The 18,219-nt window shown below is 58.0% G+C and overlaps 1 protein-coding gene across 4 annotated transcripts; it reads right to left on the bottom strand.

Moving 5' to 3' along the window:
* Positions 1–1,466: 1,466 nt before the first annotated feature.
* Positions 1,467–17,121, bottom strand: SLC39A14 (solute carrier family 39 member 14). Of its 4 annotated transcripts, none has more exons than XR_011906187.1 (10): positions 17,026–17,121; positions 12,821–13,068; positions 11,857–12,043; positions 8,583–8,752; positions 8,062–8,184; positions 7,708–7,893; positions 7,348–7,555; positions 5,830–6,014; positions 4,783–5,734; positions 4,157–4,730 (listed from the first exon to the last, which is right to left on the bottom strand). XR_011906187.1 is itself a non-coding variant. In XM_072360865.1 (9 exons), the coding sequence occupies exons 2-9, from the start codon at positions 13,055–13,057 to the stop codon at positions 5,588–5,590; spliced, it is 1,443 nt and encodes a 480-aa protein (XP_072216966.1). In that variant the 5' UTR covers positions 13,058–13,068; positions 17,026–17,121; the 3' UTR covers positions 1,467–5,587. The 4 variants fall into 4 exon arrangements, 2 of the variants coding, with proteins under 2 accessions (XP_072216966.1, XP_072216967.1); XR_011906188.1 differs by having other exon boundaries at positions 7,735–7,893; XM_072360865.1 differs by having other exon boundaries at positions 1,467–5,734.
* Between the last annotated feature and the right edge of the window lie 1,098 nt (positions 17,122–18,219).

Here is an 18,219-nt window from a genome sequence, read left to right as displayed (position 1 = left end):
CCCCCGTGTGAGCAGATGGACGCAGCGCAGCTCGGAGCAGCCGGACCCCAAAGGAAACACAACGAAATGGGAGTAAAAAGGAGCTTGTTGGGTTTAAGGCAACGTGGGGACACGGCGCTGGGCTGCAGCTCCGTAACATGGGGAGAACTGGAGCTCAAACCCCCCCCAGGGCGCACCATCCCCATCTCTATGGGCACCATCCCCACCTCTATGGGCACCATCCCCATCTCTATGGGCACCATCCCCATCTCTATGGGCTCCATCCCCATCTCTATGGGCACCATCCCCATCTCTATGGGCTCCATCCCCATCTCTATGGGCACCATCCCCATCTCTATGGGCACCATGCCCACCTCTATGGGCACCATCCCCACCTCTATGGGCACCATCCCCATCTCTATGGGCACCATCCCCACCTCTATGGGCTCCATCCCCACCTCTATGGGCTCCATCCCCACCTCTATGGGCACCATCCCCACCTCTATGGGCACCATCCCCATCTCTATGGGCACCATCCCCATCTCTATGGGCACCATCCCCATCTCTATGGGCTCCATCCCCACCTCTATGGGCACCATCCCCATCTCTATGGGCACCATCCCCACCTCTATGGGCACCATCCCCATCTCTATGGGCACCATCCCCATCTCTATGGGCACCATCCCATCTCTATGGGCACCATCCCCATCTCTATGGGCTCCATCCCCATCTCTATGGGCACCATCCCCATCTCTATGGGCTCCATCCCCATCTCTATGGGCACCATCCCCACCTCTATGGGCACCATCCCCATCTCTATGGGCACCATCCCCACCTCTATGGGCACCATCCCCATCTCTATGGGCTCCATCCCCATCTCTATGGGCACCATCCCCACCTCTATGGGCACCATCCCCATCTCTATGGGCTCCATCCCCATCTCTATGGGCACCATCCCCACCTCTATGGGCACCATCCCCACCTCTATGGGCACCATCCCCATCTCTATGGGCACCATCCCCATCTCTATGGGCACCATCCCCACCTCTATGGGCACCATCCCCATCTCTATGGGCTCCATCCCCATCTCTATGGGCACCATCCCCATCTCTATGGGCTCCATCCCCACCTCTATGGGCTCCATCCCCATCTCTATGGGCACCATCCCCACCTCTATGGGCACCATCCCCATCTCTATGGGCACCATCCCCACCTCTATGGGCACCATCCCCATCTCTATGGGCACCATCCCCATCTCTATGGGCTCCATCCCCATCTCTATGGGCACCATCCCCATCTCTATGGGCACCATCTCCATCTCTATGGGCACCATCCCCATCTCTATGGGCACCATCCCCATCTCTATGGGCACCATCCCCACCTCTATGGGCTCCATCCCCACCTCTATGGGCACCATCCCCACCTCTATGGGCACCATCCCCATCTCTATGGGCACCATCCCCATCTCTATGGGCTCCATCCCCATCTCTATGGGACAGCCTTTATTGATGGGGTCGTACAGAGCACTGGAAGCTCGCAGCACATCGGGTGACGCTCTGGGTTCTCCACGACACCGGAGTGATCCACGCACTGAGATGGGGCTGCACTGACTTGGGCATGGAAACAACGGCACCAACACAACGTCTGGGCTGGGCTCCATCCTGCCTTCATCCAGCCCTGCCCCACGGATGGAGCTCCACCAGTGCTTATATAAGGGAGGGTCTTCTTCCCCCCATAACACCCATCAACACATCCAGGATGGTGGGCTGCTCTCTGCGAGGAGCCTCGTCCCTGCATGGGGTGCACGGATGGGCTGCAGATGCCTCCAAAGGGCAACAAATGGGATTCAATGTGAATTGAGGATTGGGACACACGGACCCCATCGGAGGGGCTGGTGCAGCCCAGTGTTGGGTCTCAGCTCTGTGGGACACTGAGGAGCTCCCAGCACAGACAAAGGTTTGACCTGCTTATTCTCCAGCATGAAGGATGTTCCTTGGACCAGCTCTGGTCCTGCTCAGCTCTGGTCCTGCTCAGTTCTGATCCTGCTCAGTTCTGATCCTGCTCAGTTCTGATCCTGCTCAGTTCTGATCCTGCTCAGTTCTGGTCCTGCTCAGTTCTGATCCTGCTCAGCTCTGATCCTGCTCAGCTCTGGTCCTGCTCAGTTCTGGTCCTGCTCAGCTCTGGTCCTGCTCAGTTCTGGTCCTGCTCAGTTCTGGTCCTGCTCAGTTCTGATCCTGCTCAGTTCTGATCCTGCTCAGTTCTGGTCCTGCTCAGTTCTGATCCTGCTCAGCTCTGGTCCTGCTCAGTTCTGGTCCTGCTCAGCTCTGATCCTGCTCAGCTCTGGTCCTGCTCAGTTCTGGTCCTGCTCAGTTCTGGTCCTGCTCAGTTCTGATCCTGCTCAGCTCTGATCCTGCTCAGCTCTGGTCCTGCTCAGTTCTGGTCCTGCTCAGCTCTGATCCTGCTCAGCTCTGGTCCTGCTCAGTTCTGGTCCTGCTCAGTTCTGGTCCTGCTCAGTTCTGATCCTGCTCAGCTCTGATCCTGCTCAGCTCTGGTCCTGCTCAGTTCTGGTCCTGCTCAGTTCTGATCCTGCTCAGTTCTGATCCTGCTCAGTTCTGATCCTGCTCAGTTCTGGTCCTGCTCAGTTCTGATCCTGCTCAGCTCTGATCCTGCTCAGCTCTGGTCCTGCTCAGTTCTGGTCCTGCTCAGCTCTGGTCCTGCTCAGTTCTGGTCCTGCTCAGTTCTGATCCTGCTCAGCTCTGATCCTGCTCAGTTCTGGTCCTGCTCAGCTCTGGTCCTGCTCAGTGCTGCTCCCATTGCTGTACCCACTGCTGTGCCCATTGCTGTGCCCATTGCTGTACCCATTTCTGTACCCATTGCTGTGCCCATTGCTGTGCCCATTGCTGTGCCCATTGCTGTACCCATTGCTGCTCCCGTTGCTGTACCCATTGCTGTGCCCATTGCTGTGCCCATTGCTGTACCCACTGCTGTACCCATTGCTGTTCCCATTGCTGTACCCATTGCTGTACCCATTGCTGTTCCCATTGCTGTGCCCATTGCTGTACCCATTGCTGTACCCATTGCTGTGCCCATTGCTGTACCCATTGCTGTACCCATTGCTGTACCCATTGCTGTACCCATTGCTGTACCCATTGCTGTGCCCATTGCTGTACCCATTGCTGTACCCATTGCTGCTCCCGTTGCTGTACCCATTGCTGTACCCATTGCTGTACCCATTGCTGTACCCACTGCTGTACCCATTGCTGTTCCCATTGCTGTACCCATTGCTGTACCCATTGCTGTTCCCATTGCTGTACCCATTGCTGTACCCATTGCTGTGCCCATTGCTGTACCCATTGCTGTGCCCATTGCTGTACCCACAGCTGTACCCACTGCTGTACCCATTGCTGTGCCCACAGCTGTACCCATTGCTGTACCCATTTCTATACCCATTGCTGTACTCATTGCTGTGCCCATTGCTGTGCCCATTGCTGTACACATTGCTGTACCCATTTCTATACCCATTGCTGTGCCCATTGCTGTACCCATTGCTGTACCCATTGCTGTGCCCATTGCTGTACCCATTTCTATACCCACTGCTGTGCCCACTGCTGTGCCCATTGCTGTACCCATTGCTGTACCCATTGCTGTACCCACTGCTGTACCCATTGCTGTGCCCATTGCTGTACCCATTGCTGTACCCACTGCTGTACCCATTGCTGTACCCATTGCTGTACCCATTGCTGTGCCCACTGCTGTACCCATTGCTGTACCCATTGCTGTACCCATTGCTGCTCCCATTGCTGTGCCCATTGCTGTACCCATTGCTGTACCCATTGCTGTACCCATTGCTGTACCCACTGCTGTACCCACAGCTGTGCCCATTGCTGTACCTACTGCTGGTCCATTGCATGGACAGGCAGCAACAGGAGATGCCATAAAGCACCTCTCAAAGGGGGGAGGTCTGGGGGAGGAAGCAAGGAACCTCAAGCAATGCAGGTGGGGTGGTGGGCAGCGCTATCAATATGATAACAGGTCAATTCACGTAGTGAATCTAGGCAGCGTGGAGGCTGAGCTGTGCTGTGCCTCCAGCGCCATCCGGGCTGCTCCCAAAGGCAGCGCACAACCTGAAGAGGTTCACAGTCTGTTTGTTCTGTTTGCTTTGCTTTTTTTTTTTTTTAGAGAAAAAACAACAAAAAAACACCCAAAAAAAGCCCTGGGAGGCTCCCAAAGCTCTGCAGCTCCGTGTTTAAAAACAGGCGTCTGTTCCCTGCTGTCTGCATGGTCACAGTGAGGGCTGTGGCTGCCTGCAGCCAGGCTGGGGCTCACTGCCCTGCTCTACCCTGCCCTGCTCTACCCTGCCCTGCTCTACCCTGCCCTGCTCTGCTCTGCCTTGTTCTGCTCTGCCTTGTTCTGCTCTGCCTTGTTCTGCTCTGCCTTGTTCTGCTCTGCCTTGTTCTGCTCTGCCTTGTTCTGCTCTGCCTTGTTCTGCTCTGCCTTGTTCTGCTCTGTCTTGTTCTGCTCTGTCTTGTTCTGCTCTGCCTTGTTCTGCTCTGTCTTGTTCTGCTCTCTGCCCTTCTTGCTTCCAGAGCAGAGGGTTTGTTCTGCTTACAGCCGCAGGGAGCTTGCATCCCAATGCAGCTCCAAGGGCTTGCATCCCAACGCAGCTGCAAGGGCTTGCATCCCAATGCAGCTCCAAGGGCTTGCATCCCAATGCAGCTCCAAGGGCTTGCATCCTAATGCAGCTCCAAGGGCTTGCATCCCAATGCAGCTGCAAGGCCTTGCATCCCAATGCAGCTGCAAGGCCTTGCATCCCAATGCAGCTCCAAGGTCTTGCATCCCAATGCAGCTCCGAGGGCTTGCATCCCAATGCAGCTCCAAGGCCTTGCATCCTAATGCAGCTGCAAGGCCTTGCATCCCAATGCAGCTCCAAGGGCTGCGTGTGCCGTGCAGTTTGGTCTCTGCTCCGAGCACTGACCCCCACATTGTGCTTAATAAAACAACTCTCCTCCTCCTCCTCACCCCAGGCAGAACGGGAGCAGCTCCACGGGCTGGTTTCCGAGGGCAGCAGGGAAGAGGCTGAAGCTGCAAGCCGTGCTCACAGAGCCTCCATGGGCTCCTGCTGCTCTGCATCGCTCCCTTTGTGCTGGGGTTGCTCCGAGAAGAAGCTGAGAACTTCCTTGTGAGCCGTTCCCCTTCTCTGAGCATCCATTAGTTGTGTGTGAGCAGCAGCAGGCAGCTCGCGTCCAGCGCCAGCCCCGCATTGCCCACAAGGAGAGCACGGCGTCCCATAGCACGGCGTCCCATAGCATGGTGTCCCATTGCACGGCTCAGCAGCTCCCGCATCCCACCTCTGTCCTTCCCCGGAGTGATGCTGGGAGCAGATCTGGGGTCAGTTCGGTCCTATGGGGGGGAAGAATCCCCCCCCCAGCCTTGCAACAGTGTGGAGTCTGCAGACCAGCTTTGAAAGCAATGCCTCTTCTGTAGTGTTCATGACGTCAGCGCCTGCACGGCGACCGTCGGGTGCTCGCAGCAGGAAAAGGAAAAGAAAACAAATCCCCCCCCCAAAAAAAAACACAAAGAAAGATAAAGGGGAACCTGGCGCAGGGCTCTACCCGATCTGGATCTGCCCCGAGTACATGGTGAGCAGCACCATGATGGTGAAGCCCGTCAGCAGCCCCGCGTTCTGGATGGCGAAGGTGATGAGCGCGCTGCCGTTCTGCTCGTCCTCCCGGCTCACCTCGTTCATCTCTGGGAACTGAAGGAACAGAGCAGGGAGCCGTCAGAGGTTCGGCCCGACCCGCAGCTCCACTCCAGCTCCCAGCACCGGGCTCCGGTCCCGGCACCACGCACCATGTCAGCCAGTGCAATGTACAGGAACATCCCCCCGGCCAGAGCGAAGATCCAGTTGGCGGAGAAGTGGCTGCCGGCCACGATGCCGAAGGCCAACCCCACATAGCAGCAACAGGCCGAGATGAAGTTGAAGAAGAGCGCCTGGCGGATGGTCATGCCGGCGTTCAGCAGGATCACAAAGTCCCCTGTGCAGGATGAGGCCGAAGGGTGAGCAGGGGCTGCCCAGCAGCTTCAACATGAGGCCGAACTACCCCGAGCGTTCCCAGAGCCTTGGAATCATCCTTTGGGTGAGGATGGCTGCTGGGCTCTGCCCGCACTGCCCAACCAACCCCTTGTTTTCCTTCAGATGTCTCCATCTCAATTTAAATCATCATGTTACCTCGTTATTTTTAGCGCTGCCGTCGCTCGCTGTGGTTTACAGCCTCTCCTTCCCTCCCACCAGCGCTGGGTTTATTCCACCCCACCTTCCTCCTCCACCCGAGAAACAACGGGAAGAACAGGGAAGTGCTGGGGCATCCCAATGGACCAAGGGCATCCCAATGGACCAGGGGCATCCCAATGGACCAAGGGCATCCCAATGGACTGGGGAAGTGCTGGGGCATCCCAATGGACCAGGAGAATCCCAATGGACCAGGGGCATCCCAATGGATTGGGGAAGTGCTGGGGCATCCCAATGGACCAGGGACATCCCAGTGGACCAGGAGAATCCCAATGGACCAGGGGCTTCCCAATGGACTGGGAAAGTGATGGGGCATCCCAGTGAACCAGGGGCATCCCAATGGATTGGGGAAGTGTTGGGGTATCCCAATGGACCAGGAGAATCCCAATGGACCAGAGGCATCCCAATGGACCAGGGGCTTCCCAATGGACTGGGGAAGTGTTGGGGTATCCTGGAGGACCAGGGGCATCCCAATGGATTGGGGAAGTGCTGGGGTATCCCAATGGACCAGGGACATCCCAGTGAACCAGGGGCATCCCAATGGACTGGGGAAGTGTTGGGGTATCCTGGAGGACCAAGGGCATCCCGGAGGACCCAGGGGCATCCCAGTGGACCAGGGGAATCCTGGAGAACTGGGGGAATTGTGGAGGACCAGGAGCATCCCAATGGACTGGGGAAATGCTGGGGCATCCCGGAGGACCAAGGGCATCCAGGAGGACCAAGGGCATCCAGGAGGACCAAGGGCACCCCAGAGGACCAAGGGCATCCCAGGGGACCAAGGGCATCCCAGAGGACCAAGGGCATCCAGGAGGACCAAGGGCATCCAGGAGGACCAAGGGCATCCCAGAGGACCAAGGGCATCCAGGAGGACCAAGGGCATCCAGGAGGACCAAGGGCACCCCAGAGGACCAAGGGCATCCAGGAGGACCAAGGGCATCCCAGAGGACCAAGGGCATCCAGGAGGACCAAGGACATCCCAGAGGACCATGGGAGCAGCAGGGCATCCCTCTGGCCCATGGGAGCCTTGCAGAGGAGCAGCACTGAGGGCAGCTTTGCCATGTCCAACGTGCCCAACGTACCCAACTCATGAGGGAACTCCTCGCACAGGATGGCCACGGAGGTGCTGATGCCTTGGAAGACAGACACGGTGAAGGAGGCCCCGATGGCCAACCCGTCGATGAAGTTGTGCAGCCCGTCGCTCAGGGTGATCATCCAGGCCAGCGTGCCGATGTCGGAGTAGCGCACCTCCTTCAGCCAGTAGCACGCGCTCTGCGAGGCCTGAAGGTCCTGAAAGCACCAAAACACGGAGCTCAGCACCAGGGGATCCATCCAGCCGTGGGAGCACCCCCGAAGGTTGGATTGCCACCGGGACACAATGTCAATGGGCATCCAAAGCAGGCCCTGAGCCAGGCACGGCCGCGGAGACCCCAGACCCCAACCTGGACACTCAGCGATCCCACCACCACCTTCTCATCCCCGGGGGGGCTCTTGCACTCCATCTCATTGGCGACGTGTGGGATCATGTGGTCCAGGTCTCCATTCTGCAGCTTCTCGGTGACTCCTTCCTCCCGGTCCTTCCTGGAGGGCATTGGCTCCGTGCTGTAGTGGCTGTGCCCGTGGTGATGCTGCAGGACAGAGGCACCAACATCAGCTTCCTCGGCTCCCTGTGCCGTTCCCCACCCCAAAGCTTTGCTGAAACACCCCTCAGAGACCCCAGGAAACAGGGAGTGCAGCCAAGGCAACGCTATCAGCGTCCTCCATGTGAGCAGTGGGGCAGAGAGCTGCGGCCTCACCGGGTCCTTCTGCTTCAGCAGCATCTTCAGGATCTTCTCCGTGAAGAAGAACAGGTAGAAGCCACCGAACACCACGGCGGATTTGGAGACGTAATAATCTTCTTGGGGGTTGAAGCCGAACGCCTGAGAGCAGGAAACAAATGAGAGCACGGAGGGGATGCGTGTCCCCCTGCCCTCACCCCCCACCCCCAGGGTCCTCCTGCTGCTTTCTGAGCTCCCCCTGGCTGCCCCACGGCTCTTCTTGCACCCCACCTGCCCTGGGCTGTGATGCTGCCTGCATGCGGTGCTGCCTGCAGGGTGATGCTGCCTGCAGGGTGATGCTGCCTATAGGGTGATGCTGCCTGCATGCGATGCTGCCACCACCGAGTGATGACTTGTGGCTCATGGCTGGATGAGAGCATCCCGTGTGCCACCACCTGTGTGAAGGGACCCCCGGGTGCCGCCTGGAGCAGCCCCACACCCCAGGATTGCGGGTGGGCTCAGCTCCTACCACCAACCCACCGCCGCAGCCGTCCCCATACCTCGGGAATGAGCTGGAAGAGGGCGTTGGAGTAGAGAGTTCCAATCGCCAGAGCTATGAAGTAGAGGAGCAGCCGCTTGTAAAAGGTCTTCTTCATGAAGGGCACCACGCTGGCTCCCACCAGCGAGCACAGGGAGATGACGGTGACGCAGAGGAACCCGTAACCCCAGACTGCGGCGAGCCAACCCCACCCCGGGGAGATGGGAAAGGAGATGGACGGGGAGGGAAGGAGGAAGGGGGCAGAAAGGAATCCACACCGACAGGACAGAGACAGGAGAGGGAGAGAAGAAGACATTCATTAGTGATTGCTTCCATTGGCTCGGAGGGGCGGCCCGGGGCTGAGCGGGGATGGAGGAGGCTCTGCAGGGAGGAAGCAAGAGGGGGGAGCAGCGAGCAGCCGGGCAGCAAAACACGATGCTGGGCAGCAAAACACGATGCCCAGCAGCAAAACACGATGCTGGGCAGCAAAACACGATGCCCAGCAGCAAAACACGATGCTGGGCAGCAAAACACGATGCTGGGCAGCAAAACACGATGCTGGGCAGCAAAACAAACACAATGCTGGGCAGCAAAACACGATGCTGGGCAGCAAAACACGATGCTGGGCAGCAAAACACGATGCTGGGCAGCAAAACACGATGCCCGGCAGCAAAACACGATGCCCGGCAGCAAAACACGATGCCCGGCAGCAAAACACGATGCCCGGCGCTTCGGCCCCGATCCCTGCAGGGCGGTGTGGAGCTGCAATGCAATGCTGAGCCCCCCGCTCCATCCTCAGCCCCGCGCCGCCCCGCAGCACAGAGCGCAGCGCTCCGACACACGGTCGGTTGTGGAGCTGGAAAGCAGCGCTGAGAACCGCCTCGTTATGGGGCAGAGTGTGTGGGCTGTATGGGCTGATCCTCACTGCGCCGCTGTGCGGCTGCTGCTCCGGAACAGAGCTGGGATGGGGGGCGTCCTGACGGCATACAGCACTGATGGAACGGCACGGCAATGAGGGCTGTGCCATAAGGTGTGCTATAAGGCTATAAGGTGTGCTATAAGGTCTGCTATAAGGCTATAAGGCTTGCTTTGGGAGGGCTGTGCTATAAGGTGTGCCATAAGCTGTGCCATAAGCTGTGCTATAAGGTGTGCCATAAGGTGTGCTATAAGGTGTGCTATAAGGTGTGCCATAAGGTGTGCCATAAGGTGTGCTATAAGGTGTGCTATAAGGTGTGCTATAAGGTGTGCTATAAGGTGTGCTATAAGGTGTGCCATAAGGTGTGCCATAAGGTGTGCCATAAGGTGTGCTATAAGGTGTGCTATAAGGTGTGCTATAAGGTGTGCTATAAGGTGTGCTATAAGGTGTGCTATAAGGTGTGCTTATAAGGCTATAAGGTTTGCTTTGGAAGGGCTGTGCTATAAGGTGTGCTATAAGGTGTGCCATAAGGTGTGCCATAAGGTGTGCTATAAGGTGTGCCATAAGGTGTGCCATAAGGTGTGCTATAAGCTGTGCTATAAGGTGTGCTATAAGGTGTGCTATAAGGTGTGCTATAAGGTGTGCCATAAGGTGTGCTATAAGGTGTGCTATAAGGTGTGCTATAAGCTGTGCTATAAGCTGTGCTATAAGGTGTGCTAGGTGTGCTATAAGGTGTGCTATAAGGTGTACTATAAGGTGTACTATAAGGTGTGCTATAAAGTGTGCTATAAGGCTATAAGGTGTGCTATAAGGTGTGCCATAAGCTGTGCTATAAGGTGTACTATAAGGTGTGCTATAAAGTGTGCTATAAGGCTATAAGGTGTGCCATAAGGTGTGCTATAAGGTGTGCTATAAGGTGTGCCATAAGGTGTGCCATAAGGTGTGCTATAAGGTGTGCCATAAGGTGTGCCATAAGGTGTGCTATAAGGTGTGCTATAAAGTGTGCTATAAGGCTATAAGGTGTGCTATAAGGTGTGCTATAAGGCTATAAGGTGTGCCATAAGGTGTGCCATAAGGTGTGCTATAAGGTGTGCTATAAGGTGTGCCATAAGGTGTGCTATAAGGTGTGCTATAAGGTGTGCTTATAAGGCTATAAGGTGTGCTATAAGGTGTGCTATAAGGTGTGCTATAAGGCTATAAGGTTTGCTTTGGGAGGGCTGTGCCATAAGGTGTGCTATAAGGTGTGCCATAAGGTGTACTATAAGGTGTGCTATAAGGTGTGCTATAAGGTGTGCTATAAGGTGTGCCATAAGGTGTACTATAAGGTGTGCTATAAGGTGTGCTATAAGGTGTGCTATAAGGTGTGCTATAAGGTGTGCTATAAGGTTTGCTTTGGAGGGAGCCCGATGTGAGCGCTGCGTCCATCCAACTCCAGAACCGACCCACTGCAATTACAACTCAATTAACCCGGATCCATCCGAGCACCGGGAAGCCTCGTGTCAGCAACAAACCGCATTGAAGCAGCAGGAAAAAGGACGGGATGCAGCTCGGAAAGGCTGCAGGTGACGCTGCAGCTCCTGCTTCCACAGCCCCAAAGCTCCTCGTTGCAGCACCGAGTGCAACCAGAGCATCCCCGGTGCTCGGAGGGACCCCATGGAGCCCCAGTGTGCCATCAGGTGTGCAGGGACGGCTGGGATTGAAGGGGGCAGAGGGGGCACCCATAGAGGGGGCACCCATAGAGGGGGCACCCATAGAGGGGGCACCCATAAGAGGGGACACCCATAGAGGGGGCACCCATAAGAGGGGGCACCCATAGAGGGGGCACCCATAGAGCAGAGCCGCCCTGGGACAGGAGAGAGGCGGAGACGTTGGACCGCACCTCTGGGATGAGCTGGAAGAGCGCGTTAGAGAGCAGCGTGCCGATGGAGAGCGCGATGAAAAAGGTGAGGATGCGGCTGAAAAAGGCCTTCTGTGTGCAGGGGACGATGAGGAGGCCGAGCAGTGAGGCCACGTTTATCATCGACACACTGAGCAAACCAAAACCCCACGCTGCGGAACGAGAAGAAACGAGGGGCTGACATCACCGGGGCCGTGGAGAAGGGGGGCAACGCTTCCATGGCAGCTCCGTCCTCTTGGGGTGAACCCACCCGGCACAGCTCGGAGCCAGCAGGGTGGGAATGTGGCTCCATAGGGATGTGTGTGTATGTGGGAGCTGCAGGGGGCTGCTGCGGATGGGGGCTGATCCCAGCATCACCCCGGAGCCCCCCGCATCCATCCGGCTCCCAGCAATGCAGCCCCAGCAATGCAGGCCGGCTCCGAGCAGCAGATGAGCAGCTGACCCCCCCCCCCTCTCCCCCCAAAGGGGTCCCTCTGTTGGCACCTTCAGCAGAGCTGGGCCGGCTCTCCTCCGTCTGCTGCTCCTGCTGCTCCTGCAGGCTGCCCACGTTGCACGCTGACGACTCGAGCTGCTGCAGCACGGCGGGGCAGAACGCGCTCAGCTCCGCGGCGCCCAGCACCGAGCTCTGGGTCAGGTTGTGAGCGGCGAACAGCTCGGCTGAACTGAAGCACTGCAGGACGGGGAGAAGAGGCATTGGATGCAATACAGAGGCATTGGATGCAATACAGAGGCATTGGAGGCAATACAGAGGCATTGGATGCAATAGAGAGGTACTGGATGCAATACAGAGGCATTGGATGCAATACAGAGGCACTGGATGCAATACAGAGGCATTGGATGCAATACAGAGGCAATGGATGCAATACAGAGGCATTGGATGCAATAAGGCAGGACAGGGAGAAGAGGCAGAGGATGCAATAAAGAGGCATTGGATGCAATGAAGAGGCATTGGATGCAATAGAGAGGCATTGGATGCAATGAAGAGGCATTGGATGCAATGAAGAGGCATTGGATGCAATACAGAGGCACTGGATGCAATACAGAGGCATTGGATGCAATAGAGAGGCATTGGATGCAATAAGGTAGGAGGGGGGAGAAGAGGCAGAGGATGCAATACAGAAGCATTGGATGCAATGAAGAGGCATTGGATGCAATAAAGAGGCACTGGATGCAATAGAGAGGCATTGGATGCAATAAGGCAGGACAGGGAGAAGAGGCAGAGGATGCAATAGAGAGGCATTGGATGCAATAGAGAGGCACTGGATGCAATAGAGAAGCATTGGATGCAATACAGAGGCACTGGATGCAATAGAGAGGCACTGGATGCAATAGAGAGGCATTGGATGCAATAGAGAGGCACTGGATGCAATAGAGAGGCATTGGATGCAATAGAGAGGCATTGGATGCAATAAGGCTGCGCTGCAGGGCAGCCCCGATCTCAGCTTACCCGGGACAGGTTGCTGTGCTGCTGGGAGCCGTTGCTGCTCCCCACTCCCACATGCAGGCGGGTCAGCAGCGCCTTCAGCTGCTCCAGGCCGAGCGGCCGGCCCTCCCCGTAGCGCTGCAGCAGGTCCTGCACGAACCACGTTGCATTCGGCGCAGCTTGCAGCTCGTCGCTCTCAGCCGGCACCCAGCACATGACCAGCAGCAGCAGCAGCAGCGGCAGCACGGACGGGTTGGCCATGGCCGGCAGCGCTGCGGGGGGAGCACAGAGCGGCCGTCAGCGGGATCCCGGCTGCACCCACCGGCACAGCAGGGAGAGACGGAACCGGGACACAACGGGGGGCGGGTGGAGCGACCGAGGGACCGCGGACACCGGATGGACACGGATGGACACGGACACACGGACGGACACGGACAGCAGCACCGCAGCGCGACCTGGACGTGGATGGGATGAGGAGGGGGATGCGGCTCCGGGGGGTCCCGAGGGAGAGGAGCCATGGAGAGCTGGGAGCAACAAGGGACGCTGAAGGATCGGCAGGAACCGCATCGGGATCGGTACGGGATGGGGTGGGTGTGGGATGGATACAGGGTGGGTGTGGGATGGGATGGATGCAAGATGGGATAGGTGCAGGATAGGCACAGGATGGGATAGATGCAGGATGGGATAGATGCAGAATAGGTGCAGGCTGGGATAGATGTAGGCTGGGATGGGCACAGGCTGGTATGGATGCAGGATAGGTGCAGGATAGATGCAGGATAGATGCAGACTGTTATGGATGCAGGACAGCTGCAGGATGGGATAGAAGCAGGATAACTGCATGTTGGGATAGATGCTGGGATAGATGCAGACTGTTATGGATGCAGGACAGCTGCAGGCTGGGATGGATGCAGGACAGCTGCAGGCTGTGCACAGGCTGGGATAGGTGCAGGAGAGCTGCAGGTTGGGATAGGTGCCGGATAGCTGCAGGCTGTTATGGATGCAGGATAGATGCAGGCTGGGATAGATGCTGGGATAGTTGCAGGATAGATGCATGCTGTGCACAGGCTGGTATGGATGCAGGACAGCTGCAGGCTGGGATAGGTGCAGGACAGTGGCAGGTTGGGATAGGTGCTGGATAGCTGCATGCTGTGCACAGGCTGGTATGGGTGCAGGACAGCTGCAGGTTGGGATAGGTACAGGACAGCTGCATGCTGTTATGGATGCAGAACAGCTGCAGGCTGGGATAGATGCAGGATAGCTGCATGCTGTTATGGGTGCAGGATAGCTGCAGGTTTGGATAGATGCTGGGATAGGTGCAGGACAGCTGCATGCTGTGCACAGGCTGTTATGGATGCAGGACAGCTGCAGGTTGGGATAGGTGCAGGACAGCTGCATGCTGTTATGGGTGCAGTTCAGCTGCAGGCTGGGATAGATGCAGGCTGTGCACAGGTTGGGATAGGTGCAGGATGGCTGCATGCAGTTACGGGTGCAGTTCAGCTGCACGCAATGCGCAGCCCCCCATCCCGCCCCTCACTCCCACCGTCGCTCTCCCTGTTTCCATCCCCGGTCTCATTTCCCGTCCCGCCGCCCATCGCCGCCCGCCCCGCCCTCACTCCGCTCCATCCTTTGCCCTCTCGGCTCCTCCCGACCCGCCGCTCATCGATCGGAGCTCCACGTAACGCCCGGCCCAGCGCTTCGGGGCTGCCCCTATGGCCCTATATACAGCACTGCTATGGCCCTATATACAGTGCTCCTATGGCCCTATATAGAGCGTTCCTATGGCCCTATATACAGAGCTCCCTATGGCCCTATATACAGCGCTCCTATGGCCCTATATACAGAGCTCCTATGGCCCTATATACAGCACTGCTATGGCCCTATATACAGTGCTCTATGGCCCTATATACAGAGCTCCTATGGCCCTATATACAGTGCTCCTATGGCCCTATATACAGAGCTCCTATGGCCCTATATACAGTGCTCTATGGCCCTATATACAGTGCTCTATGGCCCTATATACAGTGCTCCTATGGCCCTATATACAGTGCTCTATGGCCCTATATACAGTGCTCTATGGCCCTATATAGAGCGTTCCTATGGCCCTATATACAGAGCTCCTATGGCCCTATATACAGAGCTCCTATGGCCCTATATACAGAGCTCTATGGCCCTACATACAGAGCTCCTATGGCCCTATATACAGTGCTCTATGGCCCTATATACAGTGCTCCTATGGCCCTATATACAGCACTGCTATGGCCCTATATACAGAGCTCTATGGCCCTATATACAGTGCTCCTATGGCCCTATATACAGTGCTCTATGGCCCTATATACAGTGCTCTATGGCCCTATATACAGTGCTCTATGGCCCTATATACAGTGCTCCTATGGCCCTATATACAGAGCTCCTATGGCCCTATATACAGAGCTCTATGGCCCTATATACAGTGCTCCTATGGCCCTATATACAGTGCTCTATGGCCCTATATACAGTGCTCCTATGGCCCTATATACAGTGCTCTATGGCCCTGTATACAGTGCTCCTATGGCCCTACATACAGTGCTCCTATGGCCCTATATACAGCACTGCTATGGCCCTATATACAGTGCTCCTATGGCCCTATATACAGCAATGCCACATACAGCGTTCTTATGGCCCTATATACAGAGCTCCTATGACCCTATATACAGAGCTCTATGGCCCTATATACAGCACTCCTATGGCCCTACATACAGCAATGCCAAATACAGCGTTCCTATGGCCCTACATACAGCGTTCCTATGGCCCTACATACAGCGTTCCTATGGCCCTATATACAGTGTTCCTACGGCCCTATATACAGCACGGCACTCCCTGCCCCACACCCATCTGTTGTCGCTGCCCCCATTGCCCGCAGGTGAAGCTGAGGGGCGCCCAGCAGCCCCCAGACCCCGCAGCGCAGCCCCCCACCGGCTCTTATAGGGCGTTATAGGCTGTTATGGGGCATTATGGGCTGTTATGGGGCATTATGGGCTGTTATGGGGCATTATGGGGCATTATGGGCTTTATGGGCTTTATGGGCTTTATGGGCTTTATGGGCTTAGTGCCGCTGTGCAGCGCTTTGTTCCCCGGCAGGAGCCGGTCCGGAGGGTTCAGCCAACTGAGCTCCGCTATTAACCCTTACGCTGCCAAACCGGGGGCCCCAACAGCCCCCATCCCCACCCGGGGCCGCTCCGTGGGGTCCCGTGGGGTCCCGTGGGGTCCCTGAGCCCCTCAGCCCTGGGGGGGGGTCCTCCCTGCACCCCGCGCCCCCCCCCCCCCATCCCGCAGCTCCGCTGACCTTCACGGCCGTCCCCGCACCCAGCGCTGCTCTGCGCCTCAACCGGAGCGGCTCCCAGCGGGGCCGGGATGGAACCGAACCGAACCGAACCGAACCGCCCCCATATCCATCCCCATGTCCATCATCCTGCCACGGGATGGCACAGCGCTGCCACGCAGCCCCCCACAACCCCCCCCCAGTTCCCTTAAGCTCATCGATCCCCATTGCAAAACCACCCAGCGGGGACGCGGATCGGGAGCGCGACCCTACAGCGCGACCCCATACAGCCCATATAGACCGCGACCCTACAGCGCGACCCTATACAGCCCATATAGACCGCGACCCTACAGCGCGACCCTATGCAGCCCATATAGACCGCGACCCTACAGCGCGACCCTATACAGCCCGTATAGACCGCGACCCTACAGCGCGACCCTATACAGCCCATATAGACCGCGACCCTATACAGCCCGTATAGACCGCGACCCTACAGCGCGACCCTAAAGCCTGCATAGATCGCGACCCTACAGCGCGACCCTATACAGCCCATATAGACCGCGACCCTACAGCGCGATCCTATAGCCCGTATGGAGCGGGACCCTACAGCCTGTATGGAGTGGGACCCTACGCAGCCCGTATAGACCGCGACCCTACAGCCTGTATGGAGCGCGACCCTACATCCCACTGACGGCCACCCCACACCCGTGGGCGGCTCTGGGGGGTCCCAAGGGGGTCCCACCCCCCCCCAATCCCCCCCCCGCTCCCCATCCTTATCCCCATCCCCCCCCCATCCCTACACCCCAATTCCCATCCCGACCCCAAAATCCCCCCCTCCCCATCCTAACCCAACCCCCCCCAACCCCCCCCCATCCCATTTCCCCCCCTCCCCCCCCCCTTAAGCCCCCCATCCCCCCCCCCCCCCCCGTACCTCCTCCCGCAGCCCCTCTCGCTCCCTCCACGTCCCGCGCTGCGCACGCTCGACCCGAGGCACGGGGAGGGCTCCCATTGGCCGACGTCACCGATCGTCCCGCCCACAGGACCCCTCCCACCAATCATCGCCTCGCACCCCTCGCACCCCGCCCCTCAAAGGGCCGGAGCGCCCCGTTAGCCCTTAGTGGGGGGGGGGGGCGATGAGGGACCACACAGCCCCCCCCCCCCCCAACCCCAGACCCACCGAGCCGCGATGCCCCATTGATCCCCACAGGAGGAGGCGGCACCCCTATGGACCCCTATGGACCCCTATAGATCCCTATGGACCCCTATGGACCCATAGACACCCCATAGAAGAGATGGAGCGACCCCCCCCATGGGAAAGTGGCACCCCCCCATCGCCCCCCCCCATCTCATATGGGGCAGCGAGGCGAGACCCCCCCCCCCCATCGAGGACAAGAGAGCCCTTGAGCAGCGCTTGAGCAGCAGCCCGTGGGACGGGAGGGGCGGGTTGTATTGGGGGGGGGGGCTGCATTCCATGGGTGCCCATAAGGGGGGGGGGGGGGGGTCAGGGGGTCCCGTTTCCCCCCTCCCTGCTCTGCCTTCACCCCGCAGCAGCCGCAGCCAAAGTCCGCGGTGGGGCAGTGAATGATTAACCCCATTAAGAAACATGGGGGAGGGGGGGGATCGAACCCTTTGCGGATGGGGGCAGCAATACGGGACCACCCCCCCCCCCCCCATTATAAATACGGCCCTGCTGGAAGGAACGGCTTTAATTGAAGGGGATGGGAAAGCAGCAGCCACAGAAACGGGCAGGAAAAGGCAAAGGAAGCAGCAAACAAACCCCCCCCCCAACCCCCCACCTCCTTATCGCCTCCCTGTTATCAGAGCAAAGGGATGGAAAATAGGGGGAGGGGGGCTGGGAGGAGCAGCAGGAAAAGCAGCAACCTCAATGCGGCCCCCAAAGCAACACTAAAAGGGAAAGCCCTAAAGGAACCAGAAGGACGTGGGAAGAAAGCAAGGGGGCTGCAAGGGGGCTGCAAGGGGGCTGCAAGGGGGCTGCAAGGGGGCTGCAAGGGGGCTGCAAGGGGGCTGCAAGGGGGCTGCAAGGGGCTGCAAGGGGGCTGCAAGGGGGCTGCAAGGGGGCTGCAAGGGGGCTGCAAGGGGGCTGCAAGGGGGCTGCAAGGGGGCA

Source organism: Excalfactoria chinensis, unplaced genomic scaffold, assembly GCF_039878825.1.
Source record: "Excalfactoria chinensis isolate bCotChi1 unplaced genomic scaffold, bCotChi1.hap2 Scaffold_372, whole genome shotgun sequence".
Lineage (NCBI taxonomy): Eukaryota > Metazoa > Chordata > Aves > Galliformes > Phasianidae > Excalfactoria > Excalfactoria chinensis.
Note: the sequence above shows the minus strand (reverse complement) of the source record. Positions and strands in the feature narration are given on the sequence as shown.

What these genes read in the sequence shown, in the direction of transcription:
- SLC39A14 (XM_072360865.1), bottom strand. Translation starts at nt 13,057, where the DNA reads ATGGCCAACCCGTCCGTGCTGCCGCTGCTGCTGCTGCTGCTGGTCATG. An exon ending in TGGGATCGCTGAGTGTCCAG is followed by an intron (nt 7,556 to 7,707) that starts GTTGGGGTCTGG and finishes TGGTGCTTTCAG; the next exon opens with GACCTTCAGGCCTCGCAGAG. An exon ending in ACATTGCACTGGCTGACATG is followed by an intron (nt 5,735 to 5,829) that starts GTGCGTGGTGCC and finishes CTGTTCCTTCAG; the next exon opens with TTCCCAGAGATGAACGAGGT.